Here is a 25,172-nt window from a genome sequence, read left to right as displayed (position 1 = left end):
TCCCCCGTTGCAGCGCGGGTTCCTTCCGGGTTCTCCAGGTTCCTCCGACATGCAACTCAGGTTAATTGGAGACTCTAAATTGCCCTAAGGTGTAAATGTGAGCGTGGATGGTTGTCTGTCTCTATATTTGTGCCCTGCCTTTGCCCGATGTCAGCTGGGATGGAAAGAAATCCCCCAAAAGCTGCACTGTGATCTCCTTCACAATGACAACATTTAATGGGCGGATCCTTCCCAAAAGCAGGATTACCTCCACATGGAGCACATCCTTCTTTACCTTGACACTTGGCTGGCAGTATGAGCCGTTCTTTGGCATTGAAAGCATCTTGGTGCTGGAGGAGAAAACTCTCTTTCTGAAGAAACCTAGCAGAACTTTCCTTGGAAGGTCACGTTCAAAATCAAGGATTACTGATAACGTCTGTTCTCTTTCTCCTCTTCTTTTAGGAGTAATATGTTTTGCATCAGTCACTTTCAGCTGTTTTAATATCCTTCATTGTGACAGATAGCGAGTCTCTAGAATTTCAATCTACTAATTTCCATTGCAGTAACCTCCAAAAGCTGTTGCATATTCTCCCCAGAACAAAATAATAGTGTCATCATAACATAATACAAATTCCAGTTTCTTTGATCATCTGCATTTATCATTTATGTACAAAAAGAACAATTTGGGGCTAATACACTGTTGCTGTAATTGTATGTAGTCGTAACTTTTTAATCATGCCTACTACTCTCATTATATTAATCATTTATGTCATATGCATTCAGCCCAATCACTCTAATATAATACCGTTTCACTTCATCAAGTGGTATACTGTGATGAATGGTATTACACATTTTGTTTTTATATCTTTAAATACACCAACGGCATACTTTCTTCTCTATACGATTAGCAATTTTTTCTCATAATTTAAGAAGTTCCTTAAAATTGCATTATTTCTAATGGTTTTCAGGGGGCGACTCCTCTGGTGGCAAAAAATAAGTCTGATTTCATAGAAGTCAGAAGTCATCAGAAAGTCTGATGTCCAGAGAAGACATACTTACAGTACATTAGTAGAAGTACACATACTATTTATACAATAGGAACAGACATTCCTCTCTCAGTACTTTGTGATTTCCCTCCCAAAGTTTATTAGTTTAGAATAGTAATATATATTTTGTAATAATTTACTCCGATTTATATATTTATATATATATATATATATATGCAGTACAGTTTTAAAGTTATTGTATTTAACTTGAATGTGTCCATGTTATGTTACTTTATACTCATCAACAACATCTCCACTCCATTGCGTGTATGTGACAGCAGATTTAAAGTATATAATTCATACATAAAATAAATCAACAAATATTATTCTATATATATATATATATATATATATAAAAACATATTATTATATGTTAAACCCAGCAGTGTAAAACGTAATACAATGTAGTCCCTTGTTTACCAGCTGCAACATTAAAGTGACAATTAAGCACCAATAATAATATTCTAGTAATATGAACATATATTATTGTGTAATGGGCTTTTCTGAATTATAAGTACTTTTACTTTAGATAATGTTATTATATGATAAAACCTTTGTTTGAGTAAGATTTTGAATGCAGGACTTTTACTTTTAAAGTAAAAACGCTTTACTATACAAAATAATGTCTCTATAGTTCCGCGGTAGAAAACTAATCTAATGCAAGGATTTGGCTTGTTTAGTCGTGTGAGGTAGAGCCGGATATGACGTCAACTCTTCTGTGTACACCAGCTGATCAGAGCGAAAAAGCAGATCCGTCATTCCTGTCATTTTGTAATGTTGTGATATCTGGGACCACAGGAGCAGTTCCCACGAACCACTGACGTCCAGCGGGAAACTGCGGCGCGTGCAGCCGACACCGGAGCTCGGCGAGGCCTGTTTGTTTCGGTGGATAGCGAGGCCTTCCTTCGATGCTAAGCTAGTTAGCTAACTGTCACCGTTAGCAGGGTTCGTGAATGTGACAGGAACGACCGGCCGAGGGAAACCTTCCCAGCGACACTCGAACGAACGACGCAGGTCTAACAAATATGTGCACGTAAGCTAATAACGTTATCCGCCGTGAATGGGTAACGTTAACGCAGACAGGTGAGTGCAGCCTGAGAAGCGCGTCCAGGTGTCACTCCCACTCTGTGACCGAGACATCGCTTCGCGGCAGCAGCGCTCTCGTCCAGCTGTAAGATGTGGTTGAAGCTCTTCTTCCTGCTCCTGTATTTCATAGTGCTATTCATGCTAGCGAGGCTCTTTGAGGCGGTAGTTTGGTATGAGGCCGGTATGTTCGCCACTCAGCTGGTTGACCCAGTCACTCTCAGTTATAAGAAGTTGAAGACCATCCTGGAGTGTCGAGGGTTGGGATACTCCGGTCTGGCGGAGAAGAAGGACGTCAGCGAGCTGGTCGAGAAATCCGGTAAGTGTCGGATAATAATGAGGGCCACAAGCATCGATACGGGTACCAATTGTTTCTCAGCTCAGGAATCCGATTATCAAACTCGAAAACATGAAGGGATGCCAACGTGTGTTTCCCTCCTGTGAAGAGGACTATTTCTAGACATTGTCCTGCAGTTGAACTATACGATAGTGGGATAAGAAGAGGGGAGAATAATGGAAAACATATTGCGACGTACACCAGAAATATGTTGTGATAAGTTTAAGAGCAGTTCCACCTGACACATTATCGATGAAGGACATTGATCAGTTCAGGGACAGCACAGCTGGATCGGCACATCTCTAGTGTGTAATGTTTACTGTAAATTGTGCTGACAATGATCCTTTAATGGGAACATGGAATTGATCCTTTGGTGTGTGACCAGGCTGAGTCTACTTTAAAATATCCTTCTTCACACTCCGAGATAATCTGCAGTTGGCATTCCCCACATTCTCCACCTCACATATCCATGAGCATGTGGAGGTGGATCAATGACTCATAACTGTTAAGTTTAAATCTCTACTTGCTGTACTTTGGGGACTTAATGACGCCTGTCATTACAGATATTATTCAAGATTAATTAATTATCAATTCAAGTTCCTGCCATCCATTCCATATACCTGCGATTTTCAAATCAAATGTTGAACAAATTATGTATACATAAGGGTCAAACTAAATATTGTTATTATTACCAAGCACTAGTATTCATTATATTTGGAATTCAAGAATAAATTAATGTATTGGTTAACTGTTTGGGGCAGGTGGATACGTTCTTACTCCTTTTCCAATCCTGGTTCTGGTTGTCCTTTCCCCACAGGAGAGTTGACGCAAGGCGAGCTGTACTCGGCCATCAAGAAAGAGAAGGAGCAGACGGAGGCAGGAGATGCCAGCACAACACACTTCAGTGGAGAGATGCACTTCTATGAATTAGTGGAGGACACTAAAGATGGGATATGGCTGGTTCAGGTAAAGGCACTTAATAACAATATATTTAAACAAAGTAGTGTTGCCTAATTAAGTGGAATGACAATGATTCTGTTGCATAGAGCTGGAATATTACATTTTCTTAATCCGTCGACCTTCCACTCAGGAAGTGACAATTTCATGAGCACTGCTTCCACACAAATCACAGATTGTTTAGTCGCATTTCGAGCTGTCCAGTGACGTGAGCGTATTGATCAGGCTGATTATACAATCAGATGCATATCCTCTGTCAGTGCATGTCACGAGTCAGAGGCTCTATTCCATTCCCTGCAGGGCAGCACAGATGAAAAGTATCTGAAGTCACTGACAGTTATGTTAATAAAATTAGCAGGTCAGTGGCAGCTTATGAAAGGGAACACCGCGATATTCTGTGAGGCTGCCAAGTGGTGGAGGTGATTTTGGACCAGCGGTGGGATACGTACACACTCGACTTTGGTTCTTAGGCAGTCAGTACAATCAAGGTTTCAAGGATCATTTAGTGTCATACTTCAACACAGGGGTGCACAACAACATGCAGTTGTAATCAGAAAAACATGAAACGTGGTCCGACAAGTCTGACGAGTTGGTCGGAGGTGGGTAGTGACCGCAGCACTTAAACCAAACATTTTCTTTTCCGATGTTGATGAATGTATTCTCTCATATGCAGTTAGTGCTCCAGTAATAATCGAGAAAAAAACGGCTAATTCATGGGAGCAGCCGGCTGCTGCATGTACATGCGCCACTTTTGCCATGTCTCAATCATAGAAAATATTTTGAGATACATTCAATTAACAGTAAAGTAAAGTACTTTAAGCCTTTTAAAAGCTTTCCAGATTAATAATAAATTGTTACACAGACACACACACACACATACACAAATACACGCACACATACATATATATATTTGACCAGTTCTTCATCCATATTAAAGCCAGCAGCATGAAATGAAGAGAAAGTCCTCATCAGTTTAGTTGTTCTGTTTGGCTTCTCTTTAAGTTAAACCAATTTGAATACATGTACAATTTTCAGCACTTGTCAGCACTCACACTTGACTGTAACTCACCAGTTCATACTAACAAGCAGTACCAGTTTACTTCAACTCGTCTATCCACTCCTGTTTGTTTTCCTCACAAGGAACCGACGTGATGAGTGCTTCATTTCTCAATTCTGTATTTTAATTAATTAAACCGGACTTGGCTCTGTCTGCTCACATTGGCTCCAAACCAGATTAATGAAACGGACTGAACTCGGGACGGGTGTTCCACTACCGGTCCTCTTCTCTGTCAAAGAATAGTCACGACCTTCTGGCACCAAAATCAGATCCAACCTGCAGCCCGCGTTCTGCCCCGAGGACCAACATATCTGTCTGGTTGTAATGTTTAATTTGAATGGGATGAAGCTAATGGACAACACAACATGGATCAGACGTGTTGATGTCGACGCACTTTAAAAAAAAATCAAAAGTATTAAAAAGAAGAAGAGGTTTTTTTGCCTCCACTGTCAGAAGGGGTCACAGAATGGTCTAGTGTGAGCTGTCTGACCCGGTCTTGTCCCCGTGTATACCTGCAGGTCATTGCCCAGGACCGGGACGCTCTGCTCAGTCAGTCCAACTGGGGGAAGATGGTGCAGAAAGTGTCTCAGTTTGGGATCAGAACTGGAACCTTTAACTGCTCTAATGACTACAGGTGGGAAGCAGGGTCTTCTTCAAACACACCGACACTTGTCATTTCTCTCAGGGCACACAGGATGCTCGTTTGGACTCTGAACTTTATTTTTCCCTGCTTCAGTTTGTATGTGTTTTGCCGATTGCAGATGAGATAAGCTAATCCTTTTATTAGTCCACAGCGAGGACATTATCCAGAAAACAGCTGCCTATTGGAGAGTGCAAACAAACAAAAGACATAAGTAGAAAAACAAAATCAAAACAAGTATAAGAAATCAGTAAAAAAAGAAAGAAATTGGACTGAATGGTTGTTAATATTGCATCGTCGATACAACTATTTAAGCTGCTGTTTTACTGTCTTGTTTTGTTAAAGCTGTCCAGACTAACTTTGTTCAGCAGCCATACTTTCAACCGCCCTGAAGTCAATTCAAACCTTCACTATTCCTAATGTTATCTTTTCACCTTGTTATTGTTGCAGTGGTTATTTGTACAAAGCACCATTTGATATAATATCAATGTCTGTGTGGGCAGTAAGCTGTTAAAGTGTCCTGTATGTTTCTGTAAGGTGTAATACTGTCATGCCGGTTTGGTGTTGTCCACCAGGTCATGTATCAAGCGCGGATGGCAGCGCTCCACTCTGATCATGTCCGTTCCCCAGACCTCGGCATCGAAGGGTAAAGTCATGCTCAAAGAGTACAACGGCCGTCGCATTGAAACGGAGCACATCTTCCGCTGGATGACCTCACACGTGGCCCATCGAATCAAAACCCTGCATCAGTCTGAGCAGCTGGTGGAGGAGTGGCGCTCTGACCCGGCCCACCCGGTGAAGATGTTTCTGTTCGCCCATCTCTCCCAGCCGCCCGCCTTCTTCTCCGCGTTGTCTGTCAAGTTCACCGGCAGGATTGAGTTCATCTTCGTGGATGTACGTCGCTGGGACAACCACAGCATCCTATCGGAGATTGGTGTGACACAGAGCCCCGCCTACATTCTCAAGATGCCTGAGGGCATCTATCGCTATGGCAACAGGTGACGATCAAACAATGGGATTATTGTTTTTACAAACCAATGCAAATGTCCTGAATCACTCTGTTTCTTCTTCGACTCCTCGTCTCCACCTCTCCCTCAATCCTCTTCTCTTCCTCTCTCTTCTCCCCTTGTCTCCTCCCTTCCGTTCTCTCCTCTCCTGTCTCTAGTAAGGGGGAGTTCTTGTCCCTGGCTGCCATGGATACTTTTCTACGATCGATCCAGCCGGAGGTCGATGATCTGTTTGTCCTCAGTCTGGTCCTCATCAACTTGCTAGCCTGGATGGACCTCTTCATCACACAGGTCACTTTCTGTTGTTCTATTCCACCCAGGGGTCCAAATTAACAAAGTGCTTTTAATCAAGTAAAATGTTGAGGTACTTGTTGTTTCCATGGGTATTTCCCTTTGATGTGACTTTATACTTCTACACCACTACATTTACAAAGGGAAATATTGCACTCTTTCCTCCTGTAGGTCTATCTCGCAACTGTAAAGCCGGAGTTATGTTTCTTGAATGAAGTGAATGTGGGACTTTTTGTAACATGTTGTCTGAACTGTCGTACTGCTGGTTTATCATAAGCTCTGAATACCTGCGTCACCATTGATCAGATTTGTCATACACAGTGAAGGGGAGGGAGAGAGGGTGAGAGAGGTGCAGCTAGTTATGTATTTATTGTTTCATTGAAACATGTATTTGTTTCCATGGACAGGGAGCAACAGTGAAACGATTTGTAGTTCTGATCCGCACTCTTGGAACCTACAACTCCATCCTGCTGGGGTCCTGGCTTCCTGTTCTGGTAGGAAATCATCTGTACCACACGATTCTCAGTACTGTCTTCATCCACTCGTTCTTCCTGTGTTGAACAAAGGGACTACATGCATGGGATACAATACCCAAAGGTTTCACATTACAACACTGATCTGCACATTGCAGCACTAGTCACCACTTTCTTCAGCCTACGGCATTTTGCATTGCATAAATTAGCCTAGCGGCTAAAACAGCAGCCCCCAGTTTCGTGCAAGACAATATTTTCATAGACCGGCCTTAAAGGTGTGGGGGATAAATATGAAGAAATCAAAACAAATATAAGTTACATACAAAATACAATTCACCATAACACTGAATTATTGCCACATTATGCGGGAAAAAAGAGGCGATAAACCTGCATTTTAAGTAGGACTCCTGATATTGTCGTTTAAATGAACCTTTCTTTTTCTTGGAAGTCGTAGGCTCTTCTCTCTCCTCATTGGACCGTTTCCACTTTCCAAAGAAACTCTCCAAGGAATTAGTTTTTTACTCTTTTGCTAGCTTGTGGTCTTAATTCTTGGGGCAACCTATTAGTTGACCTTAGACAAGCGTCTTGACGTGTCAAGAGGTACAGACGGATGTTTCCGCTCATTTTTCAAAATAAAACATCTTTCATGCCTAAATAACCAACTGTAAGATGTCCGGCATGTAAAGTCATAGAACGATATACCTGTTTATAGCCATATACCTGTTTTATAACTGATCACTGATTGGTCACTCCTCTAGGCTCTCCTCCAGCTGCCCTATCTGGAAACTCTGTACGGTTATAGTCTGAAGCTGCTTCGGTATGCTGACACCACCACTTTGGCCAGCCTGGTGAGAGCCGACTGGACCTTCTACTCATCCCACCCGGCTCTCTTCCTGTCCACCTACCTGGCCCACGGCCTGCTGGTCGACTACTTTGAGAAGAAACGCCGCTGTGGCATCAGGAGCCAAGAGGACAACACCACCAACATGGAGTGGCTGGCCAGTCTGTGGGACTGGTACACTTCCTATCTGCTCCACCCAATCGCATCGCTGCAGCAGGTCCCGTCTGACAACTCCGACTGGGAGGATGACCCCAACCTCTTATTAGAGCGTTTGGCTTTTCCCGACCTCTGGCTCCGCCCTTTAATTAACACAGACTATATTAAAGCCCTGCCAACCTGGAGCTTCCGAGCTGTCGGGGAGGACACGGAGGGGGAGGAGGAGGAGGAGGAAGAGGAAGAGGAAGAGGAGGAGGAGGAGTCTGGGAGGCTGGATAAAGAGCCGGATAGTTTACAGTCAGACACAGAGAGCAGGGAGCAGATGGATTCCCCTCCACATAGCAGCAGCAGACAAGAGAGGTGTGTGTGCGGTCAGGACCGCAACACACAGCTCCCGGTGTGCAACAACATGGCCGCCATCTGCTGTCCACACGGGAACAGAGGCTCGCCGTCCGCCAACGGGGCACCGAAGGGCGGCCGTCCCTGTGATTGGTCGCTGTGGCCCTGTGGCATGCTGCGCTGCTCCGAGTGCGTGGTGTGTCTGGAGACGTTTGCGGGCGAGGAGCTGCTGACGGGTCTGCCCTGTGGCCACGCCTTCCACCAGCACTGCATCGTGGTGTGGCTGGCAGGAGGCAGGCACTGCTGCCCGGTGTGCCGCTGGCCCAGCTACAGGAAGAAGCAGCAGAGAGCCGCACAGAGCGCTGCTCAGGTCCCACTGCAGGACTGAGGGAGGAGCGCTCCTGGTGTCACCGCTGCTCGATCGGGACCGGGGAAGAGTTCAGGAGGAAACGTAACCCGTGGGTCTGATCGGGACGGCGTTTGTCATCAATCGGCTTGCTTTCATTACCGTTGAAGGTGATATTCTGGCCATTATTTCCGACGGATGAAACTGCGGTTTCTGCACAGGAAGGATGTGGATTCACACCGTTGGAGAAGTCGCAGCAAACTGCTTGGTGCAATAAAGACATCTTTCTGGTTTTGCCTTCTTTTACCCAGAAACCATCAGTTTTCACATGGTGTTGCGTCATCAAGCTGGACAAGAAGCGTATTTAATTTAATGCTTATCAACTGTGTACACCTGTACACTAACTGCTCCATCCTGTGTCATGACTGCCTGCAAATGCAAACACCTCCACGCTCTATGGGTTTGTGTTGTATTTAGAACGGTCAGAACTAGGAGGAACCTTCTCTATCAAACCCTCCCGTTGGTCAACACAAGAAAGAAGTACTACGATTAATCAGTCAGCACAACGGTACAATGAATGTTGGGTGTGTAATATCACACTTACGATTCTGAGGCAAGCAGAAGGACTCAATTGTACACAACTCAAGTATTTATAGTGATGATGCCCAGAGAATAGGCTTAGTTAATAGTTTCTACCTGTAATCTGACCCCATCTCATAGTTTGTTTGTGCGTCTCGTGCATTTAAAACTTAGCGTTGGAGCTGTGATGTGTCATTTAGAACCCAAACCCATCCGGTTGTGTTTAGGTGAGCATCCAACGTACAGCATGCTGGTCGTAGTGAGGATGGGTGTATTCAGCAACACATCTGGATCACCAGCGCTCGGTCCTGATGACATTCTAATCTCCAGTGTGATATCGGAGCCCGGTCACCCCGTGGCTTGATGAGCTCTAAACCACGTGGAGGGCGCTCACATTGATGTGGGGCAGGTGGGTGGAGAATGGTGCAGCATTGTCAAAAATACATTAGAGGCCGCTCACATGCACACTGACCTGCTGGCATTATCATCATCATGGATGAAGATGTTTTACTAAAGATCAACAGCAAACGTTCACCTATATGAAGGAATCCTACAGGTTGAAGAAGTGTAAGCAAGATTCTGCATGGACTCCCCAGAATACTAAACCTAGTCAACGTGGTATTTGAGAATCTAATGAAATGTCAAGGAATCTTCAGGCACACTTAGAACGATTTTGACAACGCCTGTATTTTTAGGTTATGCTATAATATAATGTTATATCAGAAATGACTACGCACCACCTCTGGGTGTGACTTTTTATCATGGCCACTAGCCATGTGTCAGGCTAGCGACGTTACTAAACCAACCCAATTAAAGCTGCACTAATCAACACGTTATATTTCCAGGAGGTCAAATGACTCTGTGCTGTAAAAGGTGTCGTAGTGACAAACAGAGAATTATAACTGTTCCCGCTCCCCCTTTGTCCTTTGACCTTAAATGATCTTAAAGCTCTCATCAATGTCATTTCCAGTAGCAGCACACAGCCTGCTCAACAGGGAACCGCAGAGAGACACAGTTTGAGACGAGCTGGCGAGCACAGCCTGGTCCAGTAGCTCAAGAGACCGACATGTGGCTGGGCAGGGTGGAGACCAAACCAGAGATAAAAGGACAGAATATAGGATCCAGCCTCCTGCACGGGGTTAATCCTATTATCTGCTGCGTGTGGATTCACCATAATCAATTTTATAGGACGATATGTCAGATGTGTTGAGAGTTTGCCCAATAAATAAATAAATGAATGCACCTATAACGACACAGTGGTATTATTTAATCATGTATGACTGACCATAAAATAAAAATACCATACAGTTGTATTAACTTTAATTGGTGCAAATTGATTGGTATATATCTGTTCTCGGTAAGGTAACGTGACATGGACATGTCGTTGCTGAGATAGAGAGACTTATATGGTGCCGGGCTCAGTGGCCAGCAGGGTCGTCCTTCAATCAAATCGGGCTGGACGCTTGACCCCAAAATGGCTCCCGTGTGAATTGTTCAATGCGCTTTGAGTGGTCTGAAGATTAGAAAAGCGATAGATGCATGAAGTGAAAATCCAGATGATATTTCTTTTAAAGTCTGATTTTCTATTTTGGTTTCTCTTCAGAATTATCTGATGGTGGTGTGTGTGTGGGGGGGACTCTTGAATTATAAAACCACTTGATGTGCTCTCATTGGACCTGGATGATCGGCCCCCTGTCCTGGGTCTCCAGGCCTCAGCAGAACCCCATGTTCACTGTGTAGCAGATGGTATGTGGTGATATGATCCATTGTAGTTGTATTTGGGAATCTGCAGCGATAAAGTACAATATCCACTGACTTCATGAGAGGTTATCAATTCAAATCTAGTTTCGAGAGCTTTTGTTCTTTCAGCTGATTCTGTTTTATCATTATTTTGTGTGCTTGAGATGCCGTTTAGAATCCCTGTACTATTGAAATAAAGCTGAGTCGAAAGTGGTGCTTATTTTCTTGGTAAAGAAGGTTTATTTTCCTTTGTTTAAACATTAATTTGGAAGACATGATATATGCTAAAAGATTCCACATATTACATTACATTACATGTCATTTAGCAGATGCTTTTATCCAAAGCGACTTACAATAAGTGCATTCAACCTAGAGTACAAACCAAGAACACAGGAAGCAACACTTCCTCAACTCAGTCGAACCACAAAAGCACCACAATAAGTGCCATCCCAGTGCCACTGAAATGCAAATCTGTGTTTTAATCCAGATATAGTCGGAAAAGATGTGTTTTCAGTCTCCGGCGGAAGATGTAGAGACTTTCTGCTGTCCTGATGTCAGTGCAGAGCTCATTCCACCACTGAGGAGCCAGGACAGCAAACAGTCTGGATTTCGAGTTATTAGCTCGAGGTGCAGGAGTCACAAGTCGATTGGCTGTTGCCGAGCGGAGCGAACGTGCCGGGGTGTACGGTGTGACCATATCCCGGATGTAGACGGGGCCCGATCCGTTTAGAGCACGGTACGCCAGAACCAGTGTTTTGAAGCGGATGCGGGCAGCCACCGGTAACCAGTGAAGAGAGCGGAGGAGCGGAGTGGTGTGGGTGAACTTCGGGAGGCTGAAGACCAGTCGAGCTGCTGCATTCTGGATGAGCTGCAGAGGTCGGATGGCCTTAGCGGGTAGACCAGCCAGGAGGGAGTTGCAGTAGTCAAGGCGTGAAATGACCAGAGCCTGGACCAGAACCTGTGCCGCCTTCTGAGTAAGAAGAGGCCGTATTCTCCTGATGTTGTGCAGCATGTACCTACAGGAACGCGTCGTCGCAGAGATGTTGGCTGTCAGGGAGAGTTGACTGTCGAGTGTCACCCCGAGGTTCCTGGCAGTCAGGGTAGGGGCCAACACAGAGCTGTTGAAGGTGGTAGTCAGGTCATGGGTGGGGAGCCTTTCCCTGGAAGGAATAGTAGCTCGGTCTTGTCAGGGTTGATCTTCAGGTGGTGAGCAGACATCCACTGAGAGATGTCGGTCAGACAGGCAGAGATTCGCGCCTCCACCTGTGTTTCGGCCGGTGGAAACGAGAAGATCAGTTGGGTGTCATCAGCATAGCTACGGTAGGAGAAGCCATGCGAACGAATGACAGAGCCGAGAGAATTTGTGTACAGAGAGAAGAGGAGGGGACCCAGGACGGAGCCTTGAGGAACCCCAGTAGTGAGAGGACAAGGATCAGACACAGATCCTCTCCAAGTTACCCGGTAAGTGCGGTCGTTAAGGTAGGAAGAGAAAAGCGCGAGTGCAGTGCCTGAGATCCCCAGTTCCAGAAGAGAAGAGATCAGGATCTGGTGGTTCACGGTGTCAAATGCTGCAGAAAGGTCTAGAAGGATAAGGACAGAGGAGAGAGAGGCTGCTCTAGCAGTGTGAAGCTGCTCAGTGACAGCAAGGAGGGCAGTCTCTGTTGAGTGGCCGGCCTTGAATCCAGACTGGTGAGGGTCAAGAAGGCTGTTACTGTGGAGATAGGAGGACACTTGATTAAAGATAGCTCGCTCCAGAGTTTTGGAGAGAAAAGGAAGAAGAGAGACCGGTCTGTAGTTGCTGACTTCAGACGGGTCGAGCGTGGGTTTCTTCAGGAGAGGGTTGACTCTCGCCTCCTTCAGAGAGTTAGGGAAACAGCCAGTTGAGAGGGAGCTGTTAATAAGATGGGTGAGGAAGGTCAGAAGGTCAGGAGCAATAGCCTGGAGAATGGGAACGGGGTCAAGGGCGCAGGTGGTCGGTCGAGCGGAGGTCACCAAGCTAAGAACTTGATTGGGAGACGGGGGTGAAAGAGGAAAGAGAGGGGGATGAAGAAGTTAGTGTTGGTGAGGTGATAGAAGATGGATTAGTAAAGGAGGAGCGTATGTCGTCTATCTTGTTTGTAAAGTAGTCGACAAAGTGGCTCGGCAAAAGGGTGGAAGGAGGAGGGGGACAGGGGGATCAAGGAGGTTGGAAAAGATAGAGAAGAGTTTTTTAGGGTTAGAGAAGGAAGACTGAATTTTGGTCAGATAGAAAGAGCTTTTGGCTGCAGATATAGAGGAAGAGAAGGAGGAGAGAAGAGCTTGATAGAAGAGCAAGTCTTCCGCTTGATTCGTTTTTCGCCATTTTCTTTCCGTCGCTCGCAGGGTGGCTCTCTCGGCGCGCACCAAGTCCGACAACCACGGCGCCGGAGAGGATTTCCGAACCGGTCGTGTCTTAAAAGGACAAAGAGAATCAAGAGATGAAGACAGGGAAGAGAGGAGAGTGTCTGTGGCAGAGTTAGGATGCATGAGTGAGAAGGAGTCAGTTGAGGGGAGAACAGATAGGACAGAGGAGGCCAGGGAGGAGGGACAGAGGGTGCGAATGTTGCGCCGTACAGGTAGAGTCTGTAGATATGGGTGGGTTGTCAGTACCATAGAGCGAGAGAGAGTAAGAGATGAAGAAGTGGTCAGAGACATGGAGAGGAGTTACAGTGAGGTTGGAGGTAGAGCAGTTTCTAGTGAAAATGTAGTCAAGGTGGTTGCCGGCTTTGTGAGTGGGAGGGGAGGGACTGAGTGAGAGGTCAAAGGAAGACAGTAAGAGTAAGAGATCACATGACTTCTCTGTCTGGATGTTGAAGTCACCCAGAAGGATGAGCGGGGGGCCGTGTTCCGAGAAGTTTGACAGGAGGGCGTCTAGCTCTTCCAAGAAATCTCCCAAAGAGCCAGGGGGACGGTAGAGAACAACAATGTGTAGTTGAACCGGATGAGTAACAGTCACAGCATGGAACTCAAAAGTCAGTGGGATAAAGAGTGGAAGCGGGTAGGGAGAGAAACACCATTTGGGTGAGATGAGTAAACCTGTACCTCCACCCCGACCAGAGGGTCTGGGTGTGTGGCTGAAGGAGAAGGCCGAGGAGAGAGCAGCCGGGGTAGACGTGTTGTCTGCTGTGATCCAGGTCTCAGTGAGAGCCAGGAAGTCAAGCGACTGCTCCATGGCAAAGCCAGAGATGAAACCGGCCTTGCGGTTGGCTGACTGACAGTTCCAGAGGCCTCCCGTGACAAGGTGCTGAGTGTGAGTAGAACGGGTAGGTCATATCACCGGATCTGCCTCCTCCACGTCCTTATCTCTTTCTGCCTTATCCAGTCTGCTGTTATATTCATCTCTCGTTTCAGTCACCTGTGCATGAATCAACTGGGTGCTGTATACTTTTCCATCGTTGCTCTCTGCATGTGGTTTCTTTTTCCATCCAGTCGCTTGCTGGTCAGCTCAAGTCTCTGGTACCACCTTCTGGAGCTGCTCCTGGTGCTCGTTGTTCTTCTGGTCATTGTTCCCCTCCGCATATCAACCGACCTTTACTTCCGGCCTAATGGAACAGATCAGTTTCAGTGAAGCTCCACTTATTACCTTCGCATTGAAAATGCGGATGGTTATGTTTTGATCGCCGTGTATTTATTTATTTATTTATTTGTATGCGTGTTCCTCGCATAACACAAAAAGTTTTTAACCGAATCGCCTGAATTTTGGTGGGATGATTGGTTATTATCCGGGGACCATTTGATTAGATTTTGAGATCGATCGGGTCAAAGGTCACGGTCAAGGTCGTGGAAAGGTCAAAATCTTCTTTTTACCATAGCACGGTCAATTTGTATCCAATTGGCATGCAACTAATGCCAACATGTTCATAATTCAATGCCCAATCTTGTGATATGCGAAGGTATGCGCTCTACTGAGTGCCCATTCGAGTTTTTACAGTTTCACACCACATAAAAAATTTGCCATCACCGACCAGTTTCCGTAATCTCCCAACAAACAAAATGAGCTCATTATATACACCTCGCTCTCATTAGCCCATAGCATACCATCTACAGGTAAGTATATATATATTTGCAATACATATCTACGTGATTTTACCAACTCATTATCCACGCATAATGTATCTAAATAAACAGCAACACATAAGTTCACCTCCCCCTACACTCAAAAAACGATTCAAGCCCTTCTTAGAGGTGACACATTTAAATATTGTTTGATACATTTAAATAAATCAATTACAAAACGAAGATATTTATTTTGAATGGGTGTAACACAAAATGTATGAATACTTTCATTTATTAGATTTATTTAGGTTACACTCACAAAAACGATTCAAGCCCTTCTTCGAGGTGACACATTTAAATATTGTTTGATACATTTAAATAAATCAATTACAAAAATAGATATTTGTATTTAATGGGTGGAACACAAAATGTATGAATTCTTTCATTTATTAGATTTATTTAGGTTAGATGGTGTGCATATCAACTCAAAATAAATGTGTTTCAGTGAGGACTACCCTTTGCGCATGCGCCAGCTGAAAATCAGTTGTTTACAAGGTGAAGACACTTTCAGGGCTGTACGGTGGTGTAGTAGCTAGCACCGTTGCCTCAAAGCCAAAGGTCTGTGGGTTCAATTCCCAGTCGGGGCGTTCCTTCTGTGTGGAGTTTGCATATTTTCTTAGTTAGTTAGTTTATATTTTGAGTTGGACAAACACAAATTAATTTAATTTAATGAATATCGTTATTTTATTTTAGATGTATTTGATACAAATGAGTTGGACTAACTTAATTACATTTTATTGCACTGATGTGCTAAATTTGAGTTGGAGTTGCATATAATTATTGGATGGAAAACCTGCCAACAATTTAATTGAGTTCATCCAATGAGTCATTTCTTTGAGTGTACCTGCTTCTTTGTGGACCCATAAATGGATGCACAAGCCCCCGGGGAACTATTTTGCCCGAACACCCTGAGAAGAGGAAACCGTAAACAATAAGAGGTGAGTTGTTGCAATATTTAGCTTGTCAATCTGTTTGTTCCCATGGAGAAAGAGAGGAACAACTCGATGTCCCAGCTGTGCACATGGCTCCCAGCATTCACAGTCCAACAATAAATATATTCAACACCATTGTGTGTGTGTGTGTGTGTTTTTTGTTCTCCTTGGCAACTTCATTCATCACATTTGAAATACTGTCCTCAGCATAGGTAACGGGTGTTCTTGCCCAAGGACACATCGACATGGACTAGCGGAGCCCGGGATCAAACCACCGCTCCTCTGATGGAAGGCCGACCCTGCTCACCACTGAGCCACAGTCACCCCTAACTAATTCTGTATTAGCCCCTTGATATGCTGCTATAAGCCTAGACTGCTAGGGGACATCTTAGGATACACTGAGCTCCTCTCTCCTCCTCTCACCCTTCTTCTGGACAAATGTACGTCTCTTCAATGCACATTACTAACTCTACTTCTGTTGAGTCTTTCTCTGCTTACAGGTTTACATGGATCGTGGTTTTATCTGTACCCTGGTCCTACCTATCCCCTACAGCTATCATCATTATTATTACTTGCATTTTTATTTATATAGCCAATACCATAATTATCATTATTATAATATTACATCCATCCTGCTGCTGGTATTATTTGGTGGAACTTGTTTCATCATGCCTACTCCTCCCAGTATATGAATAATGTATGTCATATGCATTGAATGTGCTGTTGTTTTGTTCATCTGTCCAGATGACATCTATTGTACATCTGTCCATATATATATAGGGCAAAAGCCCCCACCACCCCCCTCAAAAGAGGGAAGTGCATTTGAATATCATCGAGAGACTCGCTATCTGTCACAATGGAGGATATTAAAAAAGATGAAAGTGACTTATGCAAAACGTATTACTCCTAAAAGAAGAGGAGAAAGAGCACAGACGTTATCAGTAATCCTGACTGAAGGTTTCTTCAGCTACTCAGAAAGAGAGTTTTCTCCTCCAGCACCAAGATGCTTTCAATGCCAAAGAACGGCTCATACTGCCAGCCAAGTGTCAAGGTAAAGAAGGATGTGCTCCATGTGGAGGTAATCCTGCTTTTGGGAAGGATCCGCCCATTAAATGTTGTCATTGTGAAGGAGATCACAGTGCAGCTTTTGGGAGATTTCATTCCATCCCAGCTGACATCGGGCAAAGGCAGGGCACAAATATAGAGACAGACAACCATCCACGCTCACAATTACACCTTAGGGCAATTTAGAGTCTCCAATTAACATGAGCTGCATGTTAGAGGAACCTGGAGAACCCGGAAGGAACCCGCGCTGCAACGGGGGAGAACGTGAGACTCCACACAGAAGAGCCGGCCGGGATCGGGAATCAAATTCCATCCCCGATTGCTCTGGGTTGACAGTGCTAGCTTGTAGACCACCATGCAGTCCTGCTTTTGAGGGATGTGAAGTACAAAAGCATGCAAGAGAAAAACAGAAATATAAACTACTCAACAAAGTGTTGCAGTATATTTTGTAGAAAGAAGAAAGATGTTAAACCAATATGAGAGTGGCTTTAGAAAAGGAAGATCTACAGCAGATGATCGCATTAACGTGAGTACCGAAATAGAAAAGACTTCACATGAAGGAAGAGACGGCTTTAGTTTTCTTTGACGTTGAGAAAGCGTAACATAGGCACAGGTGGAAGGTTATATAACTGGACAATGGATTGTTTTATAATCAAATAGAACATTTAAAGTAGGTTCAGAAATCTTAGAAGGTTCTGACCTCAGTATACAACCGGGTCAAACAGTTTGAGAGGATCCTTTAACTGAAGTTTATGTCAGTATAGAATTTACAATAATTTTTTATTTCTAAGACTGTCGGATTAATGAGAGATATGCAACTGTAAAGAAAATGGTGAAATTTGTTGATAGTGTGCAGGAAGTTCAGCGTGGAAAGAGAAAGACTGAAAGGTTGGGGGGTAGCTATATGAAGTCTTTTGACATGTTTTACATTCATGATAATAACAATATTACTCTGTTTTAAATGACACATGTCCTAAAGTCATGATGATGGTGCTGTATGCACCGTCAACGTTAATTTTTAGTCCACCCATAAACTTCAGAAGAAGGAGAAGTAGAAGAAGTCTGACGGCCTCTGCACCTGAGGCCGTCGACACACACCAGCTGAAAGAGGTTGTCTTGATGAAAATTGCCCCGGTAACGAGGAATAAAAACACCCCACAGTGTCCAGAGCCAGCATGCATCATGATGGCGTTCTTTTGGCAACGTGCTCTGCTTGTGAGCCTGGCTGCGGCCATGTCGGTGTATGCAGGTAATCTTGCATCAAAATGCTGGACACATTTCTGTTATTTTGATCTCACAAAAGCTTGTTTGAGTAGCAACTTGACTTCTTCGTGTCGTGTCCCCTTCCAGACATGAAGCTGGACTGCGGAACCGATTCTGTGACGTTGGTGTGGAGGGAGGGCAGGTCCCGGGCCGATACCTCGCTCTTCCGTCTGGGTAACTGCTTCCCCACCAGCTTCTCGGCCACCGAGGCTGTTTTCAGCGTGGACTTCGACGACTGTAACTTCAGGAGAATTGTGCGTAGAACCTCCACATGTCTACCTGCTAACTGAGTCCACAGTGTTTCTGCAGCTTGGTAACATTTGTGTCTCTCGTAGGTAACTGGGGATCGCTTGATGTTCACCAACGATCTGACCTACAGTTCCTCTTCCTCCTCTGACCCTCAGGCCTTCACTCACCCCGTTGTCTGTGTATATGAGAGGTGGGTGTTTACACTACTTCAGCTTTGAGAGTTTGGTAACATGGCAGCTGTTGCTATACTCTTGCGTATTGTTTTGTTGCAGGCCTGAAGACTGGTACCCGCGGCTTCATGCGCCAATTTTCAACACGTACGGTCTCGGAGATCTAGAGTTCCACTTTGGCCTCATGAATGGTGGGTGTAACCAGTGACCTCGCTGAGATGGCAGCTCTCCCAGTGACTCCTGTAACATAATGAATCCTCTCCATTTACTGCTGCAGCTGACTTCTCTGGCCCAGCTGAATCTACTACCTTTCCTCTGGGCTCCTTTATCCCGATCATGGCTAGCGTGGCACTGGAGGCCCATCAGCCCTTGCTGCTGTTTCTTGAGGAATGCGTAGCGGCTACCACACCGGAGCTGCAGCCTGAAAGCACTTTGTACCCGATAATCGCCAATGAGGGGTAATCCGGTTTCACCGATGTAGCATTTTGTTGTCCAGAAATCAAACATGACACTTTATTTTTCAACCACACAGATGTCTTGTGGACAGTCTGGTATCGCGCTCTAAATTCGAACGAAGGCAAAAATCCTCTGAGATCCACCTTTCCCTTCAAGCCTTTAGGTTTGGTCTCGGCGAAGAGGTAACGCTAACTTGTGCCCATTAATTTTTAGATTTGACGCCAACTGCCTCGTAACCTCACTTCTCCACTCAACAGGTGTTTATTCACTGTAAACTTGTGGCTTGGGATCCCAACCATCAGGACAACAGCAAGAAGGCCTGCCACTATGACCAAGAGCATGGGTAAAAATGTTACTGAAAACATTCACAATATATTCTCTGGGTTCAATCTGACTTGTTTGATGGAACCACTGAGAATAATTTTCTGACCCTTATGAACTCAGCTGGGAGCAGTTGGACAACTCTGCCTCCCGCTATCTCTGTGCCTGCTGTGACTCTGACTGCAAGTCCAGGAGGGTCAGGAGTTCAGCATCAGGTATTGGTGACTTCTACTATATCAACTTGTCTGGTTTGACTTGTACTTAAACTTTATATTTTAAAACAGGGAAGCGTGGAATGGCACAAAAAGCTGTCCTTGGGCCGCTGACTGTCACTGATGTGAATTATTGATTGTCCAGGTAATTTTTTATATCAACTTTACATTGGTCTATATATTGAGCCTTAACAGCTACTTAATCCAGTCTTTTGTTCTCCAGGCCTGGATCTGTCTTGCACACTGGCTCTTCAATCTGAATTGGATTTGTACTGTTTTTAAACTTCTAAAAGTGTAATGCCTCCCCAATGTTATTAAAGATAACTATACATGAAAGCTCTGCTTATTGATCTTGTGTGGGGTTTTTTTCTTGGCGAGTGCTTGACATGCACATCTGGTCCTCAACATACACCAGAGCTTTAATACTGGGCTTTACATTCAAGAAGCCTAAATCTCTAATCTATCACAACGTTTGTTTGAAGGTCTGTCATTGGGAACATCCTAATCACTGTCATGGTAAAATATTGATGGCTTAATATGGTGCTCCTTAATACACATAACTAATTTATTTCTAAAACCCCTCTGCATTTTCTTTCTGTCCGTGGGGGTCTTTCAAGGCTAAACACAGTATTTTACAAGGGGTTGATTAGCCTTCTGTACTAGAACTAAATTGTAACATTTAAATGGTTAGTCTTAAAGCAGCTTTATTACCCTGTCCATCAGATCCAACCTCTACACCAGACATGGGCAAACTGCGGGCCACATCCGGCCTGTTAGGCTTTTTTATCCGGCCCGCCGAACTTGTCCAAATCGCGACTGTTTACTTCCGGTGTGCGTTGGCGCGGAAAGTACTCGTCACACAAAACCCTTCAACACGATTTGTCAATCCGTTTGTCAACATTTTGCGAAAAAAACAACCAATGAACAGAGCTACCAACTCTCACGGTTTCGCCGTGTGACTCACGCCACACCATGTTCTCACGGCAAAAGAACTTCTGATTTTGGGCCGAGGCGCGTTGCTTTCTTTTCAAACTCCGCGACGATAGATGGCGCTAAGGAGCGCATCTATAAACCTATTCGCTGCATAGACATCCTATTTACCCCAAAGAGTCCCGAAGTTAGCAACAGAAGATTTTCAAACAGACACGAGACTACGGTGTGTTAATGCAGGGCTCAAGTGTCACGCATTGAGTGTGACAGTCATGCATTTCGGTCTTACGTCACTCACTCCCGCCACACATCGTATTTCTCACGCTGAAAAAAAACTCGGCTATTTAATGTTTTAATGTGCCGCAGCACGCAAACATGAGCTGGCCGCGCTGCCCTCACCGTGGAGGAATCAAGCGCTCCCCTGGAGTTCTGCTGTGAGGTGCCACTTATCAGCCAATCAAAAAGAAGAAATGGGCTACACAATAGCCAATCAGAAAAAAACGTATCTGTTGTATCTGGGTAAGATTTCATGCAGCAATCAATGAAAATAAAGCATCCTGGATAGATATGTCACTCTTGCCTGTCTTCAAAACTTAAGAGCCCTGTTAATGACATGTGGTTCAATTAAGTACTCACTCTCTTAAACTTTAAATCTTGAAATAATTCGTTGTGTTTGTGCGTGTGATTTTGTGTGGTGATGTAAATTCAGCTGTCATAAGGAGCAGCAGGAGAGCACCTTGTTATCCTCTTGGTATACTGCATGCTCAAAACATCAGAGCATTGTTTATTAAGGCTGCCCACAGCATTTATCACTTTATTTGCAGGCCTAGGAAAAGGACCCTCTCAAAAAATTTCCAAACAGCACTTTGAACAAGTAGCCTAAGATGTATTATAAAGAATTTAACACAAAGACAGGACATTTGTGCAATAGAATTAGGCATGTTTTTGTAAATGAGAGTCGAGTTATTAAAAAACATTTTAATTCTTTAAGGTAGCAAAGATGCCTTGTAAAAGACCTTTGCCAGGCCAGAATGCAGGGTACAACATGGGTACAACGCCAAATTAATTCAAATTTCCTGATATTTGAGCCACCAACATGTGTGGCTGCGTGCGCGTAAACATTTTGGTCACCCCCGACAAAATCTCACTCCAAGGTTTTTTGAAAAGTTGGCAGCTCTGCCAATGAACACTCAGTAAATCACAAGGGACCCGCCCACCACACAGGTTAGGCTCATTTAGAAACAGCCGCAGTGATTTTGGCGAGCAGTGCGGAGCCTGGAGGGGCTGCAGAGCCACGAGGAGGAACACTTGGACCGGGTAAGAGTCTTTACTACACATTACGTGTCACGGTGTCCGTAACTTGTGCGCGGTGCTGACTAGTCTTGTATTTTACAGAGAGGATTCACCAGCGCCTGCAGCGCAGCCTGCAGCGCAGCCTGCAGCGCAGCCTGCAGCGCAGCCTGCAGCTCCACCTGCCCGGCCAGCAGAGAGGTCTCGTGACACGATGACATGATGTTATTATAGTGAAGCCATATTGTAAATAGTCTGTCAATAGTTGTGTTCTGTTTTCTATTTCACAACATGTATATAATGTAGAATTTTTTTTTTTTATGTCCAATACATTTTTATAAAAAAAAAAAATGTAATGGTCATTTTTTATTTGCACACACACCCCATGGAACTTTATCTGCAATATGAAGTCATTTCTCAGTCCCATCTTTATCATTTTGGTGAATGTGTGACAGACACATTATTTTTACTAAAAAAACGTTAATACAAAATATGGTTTTCCTCATTTATTCAATTCAGTTTATTTGTAGAGCCCAATTTCACAAATTACAAATTTGTGTCTGAGTGCTTTACAATCTGTGCATATAGACATCCCTGACCTTTGACCTTTGACCTCACATCGGATCAGGAACAACAGAGGAGGATCCCTCTCCAGGATGGACAGGTGCAATTACATGTATCTAGCATTGTATTCAGATATTTCACTGCTTTTGTGAACCTATGACTTTTGGTAAACCAATTTCAAACACCAAAACAGTTCGTCCACATGAGTAAAGGTGTGTTTTCAGAAGAGATATGAATAATTTTTAAAAATCGAACTTCAATTGTCAGCTTTAGGGTCATATTTTCTCGAGTAAAGTGCTGTCAGTCTGTTTGACGGTTCTTACACATGCTGACCAGATAACGCCGCACATCGCCCTCAATTTAAAGACCCCTTTCTAGTTTCTGCTGCAGGCAGGATATTTAATTCAGTCTAATTCTCAGGACAATCCGTCCATTATTTTGCGGGGTTTAAAACAATTAGAAATTATTGAGCTTGAGTATTTCGTTGGGTAATTTGTTTTGGATGTTGAAAGTGATTCCATTGATCTCTTTCCAGTAAATGTTGATTACTTTAACTTTGCACCTTAAATTGAAATGTATAAAAAACAGACGCAATCTCCAGGTTTAATAAATTACATTGCGTGTCCAAATGCTCCTGGCCCGGCCCCTCTGTCACATTTTTGAACCGAATGTGGCCCGCAGGTCAAAAAGTTTGCCCACCCCTGCTCTACACTCTCCCTATAATCTGATCTGTCTAATTCTGTCTTTTGCCCCAATCCACAGCAGCACAAATGTTTTAAGATATTGCTGCTTAAGATGTAATGTTTCTTAATCTTCGAAAATGGTGTGTTGCAACTGCTGTTTAGTTGGCCTGTTGAGATGACTAGAATTCTCCAATTTTGCTGTTCAAGTTTTAATTCAGCTCACTTGACTTTGGCTACAAAACTGCAAATCCCATAATGCACCACCAGAAATCCAGTGCAGGCTGTTAATTACTTTAAATTGGAACACCTGCCAGGAAGAGTTCTCTCACAATGATCTCTCAGGAAACATTTCAGCAGAGGCAAGGATTCAACTCACAGTATTATGTTGGTATTACAAGAGCGTCTGGAGTTGCTTTTCATGTCTGACAGAGTTTGAACATAGGTTATAATATGAATGAGTTTGCAAATATATTGTGCACAATTATTTATTCTAACAAGCAATTCAAATTAACAAAATATTGGAGGGGACAATTGTCTTTTCCAAAACGTTGGTTGTGACTAGTCCCTCTGGACCATATACAAACCTACACCCTTGCATGTAATGAAAGCAGTGGCAGGCCGTGCATTTTCTACCTAGGCCTTCAATGCCGTCTTAGTACAGCTGAACAACCTAATGTAAGATTAGTTCACCATGTATTTATGTATGTACACGTGTATATATCAGAGAACCTATCTATCTCCCCCACCATTGTGTGTGTTCTCCTTGGCAACTTCATTCATCACATTTGAAATACTGTCCTCAGCATAGGTAACGGGTGTTCTTGCCCAAGGACACATCGACATGGACTAGCGGAGCCCGGGATCAAACCACCGCTCCTCTGATGGAAGGCCGACCCTGCTCACCACTGAGCCACAGTCACCCCGAACTAATTCTGTACTAGCCCCTTGATATGCTGCTATAGGCCTAGACTGCTAGGGGACATCTTAGGATACACTGAGCTCCTCTCTCCTCCTCTCACTCTTCTTCTGGACAAATGTACATCTCTTCAATGCACATTACTAACTCTACTTCTCCTGGGTCATTCTCTGCTTACAGGTTTACATGGATCGTGGTTTTATCTGTACCCTGGTCCTACCTATCCCCTACAGCTATCATCATTATTATTATTACTTGCATTTTTATTTATATAGCCAATACCATAATTATCATTATTATAATATTACATCCATCCTGCTGCTGGTATTATTTGGCGGAACTTGTTTCATCATGCCTACTCCTCCCAGTATATGAATAATGTATGTCATATGCATTGAATGTGCTGTTGTTTTGTTCATCTGTCCACATGACATCTATTGTACATCTGTCCATATATATATAGGGCAAAAGCCCCCACTACCCCCCTCAAAAGAGGTATGTGCATTTGAATATCATCGAGAGACTCGCTATCTGTCACAATGGAGGATATTAAAAAAGCTGAAAGTGACTGATGCAAAACGTATTCCTCCTAAAAGAAGAGGAGAAAGAGCACAGACGTTATCAGTAATCCTGACTGAAGGTTTCTTCAGCTACTCAGAAAGAGAGTTTTCTCCTCCAGCACCAAGATGCTTTCAATGGGAAGGATCCGCCCATTAAATGTTGTCATTGTGAAGGAGATCACAGTGCAGCTTTTGGGAGATTTCATTCCATCCCAGCTGACATCGGGCAAAGGCAGGGCACAAATATAGAGACAGACAACCATCCACGCTCACATTTACACCTTAGGGCAATTTAGAGTCTCCAATTAACCTGAGCTGCATGTCGGAGGAACCTGGAGAACCCGGAAGGAACCCGCGCTGCAACGGGGGAGAACGTGAGACTCTGTTGGAGTTGGACAGCGACACACCACCTGGACGGCACTCACGGGAAAAACAGCGGTAGACTTCTACGTTACATTTGTTAGCGTTTTATTCAGAAATAAGGATACAAGTAGACATCATGCATGGACCCCCCTCCAGAGCTCTGACCCGTGGCCCCAGCGCTGGAGAGAAGACCCCGGTTCAGAGTGTGCAGCCATTTTAAATAGCCGAAAGGAACAGTTCTGATTGGTCAGGA

General features: G+C 44.2%; 2 protein-coding genes across 2 annotated transcripts; both read left to right on the top strand.

Moving 5' to 3' along the window:
- Positions 1 to 1,770: 1,770 nt before the first annotated feature.
- On the top strand, positions 1,771 to 11,091 carry rnf103 (ring finger protein 103). The gene is made up of 7 exons (XM_056439063.1): positions 1,771 to 2,427; positions 3,263 to 3,411; positions 4,978 to 5,093; positions 5,675 to 6,097; positions 6,265 to 6,397; positions 6,805 to 6,891; positions 7,629 to 11,091. The coding sequence occupies exons 1-7, from the start codon at positions 2,202 to 2,204 to the stop codon at positions 8,592 to 8,594; spliced, it is 2,100 nt and encodes a 699-aa protein (XP_056295038.1). The 5' UTR covers positions 1,771 to 2,201; the 3' UTR covers positions 8,595 to 11,091.
- Positions 11,092 to 13,420: 2,329 nt separating this feature from the next.
- LOC130209422 (zona pellucida sperm-binding protein 3-like) lies at positions 13,421 to 19,943 on the top strand. Its single transcript, XM_056439068.1, has 10 exons — positions 13,421 to 18,191; positions 18,293 to 18,459; positions 18,541 to 18,644; positions 18,727 to 18,815; positions 18,902 to 19,082; positions 19,157 to 19,262; positions 19,338 to 19,423; positions 19,525 to 19,616; positions 19,686 to 19,758; positions 19,837 to 19,943. The coding sequence occupies exons 1-9, from the start codon at positions 17,924 to 17,926 to the stop codon at positions 19,748 to 19,750; spliced, it is 1,158 nt and encodes a 385-aa protein (XP_056295043.1). The 5' UTR covers positions 13,421 to 17,923; the 3' UTR covers positions 19,751 to 19,758; positions 19,837 to 19,943.
- Positions 19,944 to 25,172: the final 5,229 nt, after the last annotated feature.

The sequence above is a fragment of the Pseudoliparis swirei genome, chromosome 19 (genome assembly GCF_029220125.1).
Source record: "Pseudoliparis swirei isolate HS2019 ecotype Mariana Trench chromosome 19, NWPU_hadal_v1, whole genome shotgun sequence".
Taxonomy (NCBI): domain Eukaryota; kingdom Metazoa; phylum Chordata; class Actinopteri; order Perciformes; family Liparidae; genus Pseudoliparis; species Pseudoliparis swirei.
Note: the sequence above shows the minus strand (reverse complement) of the source record. Positions and strands in the feature narration are given on the sequence as shown.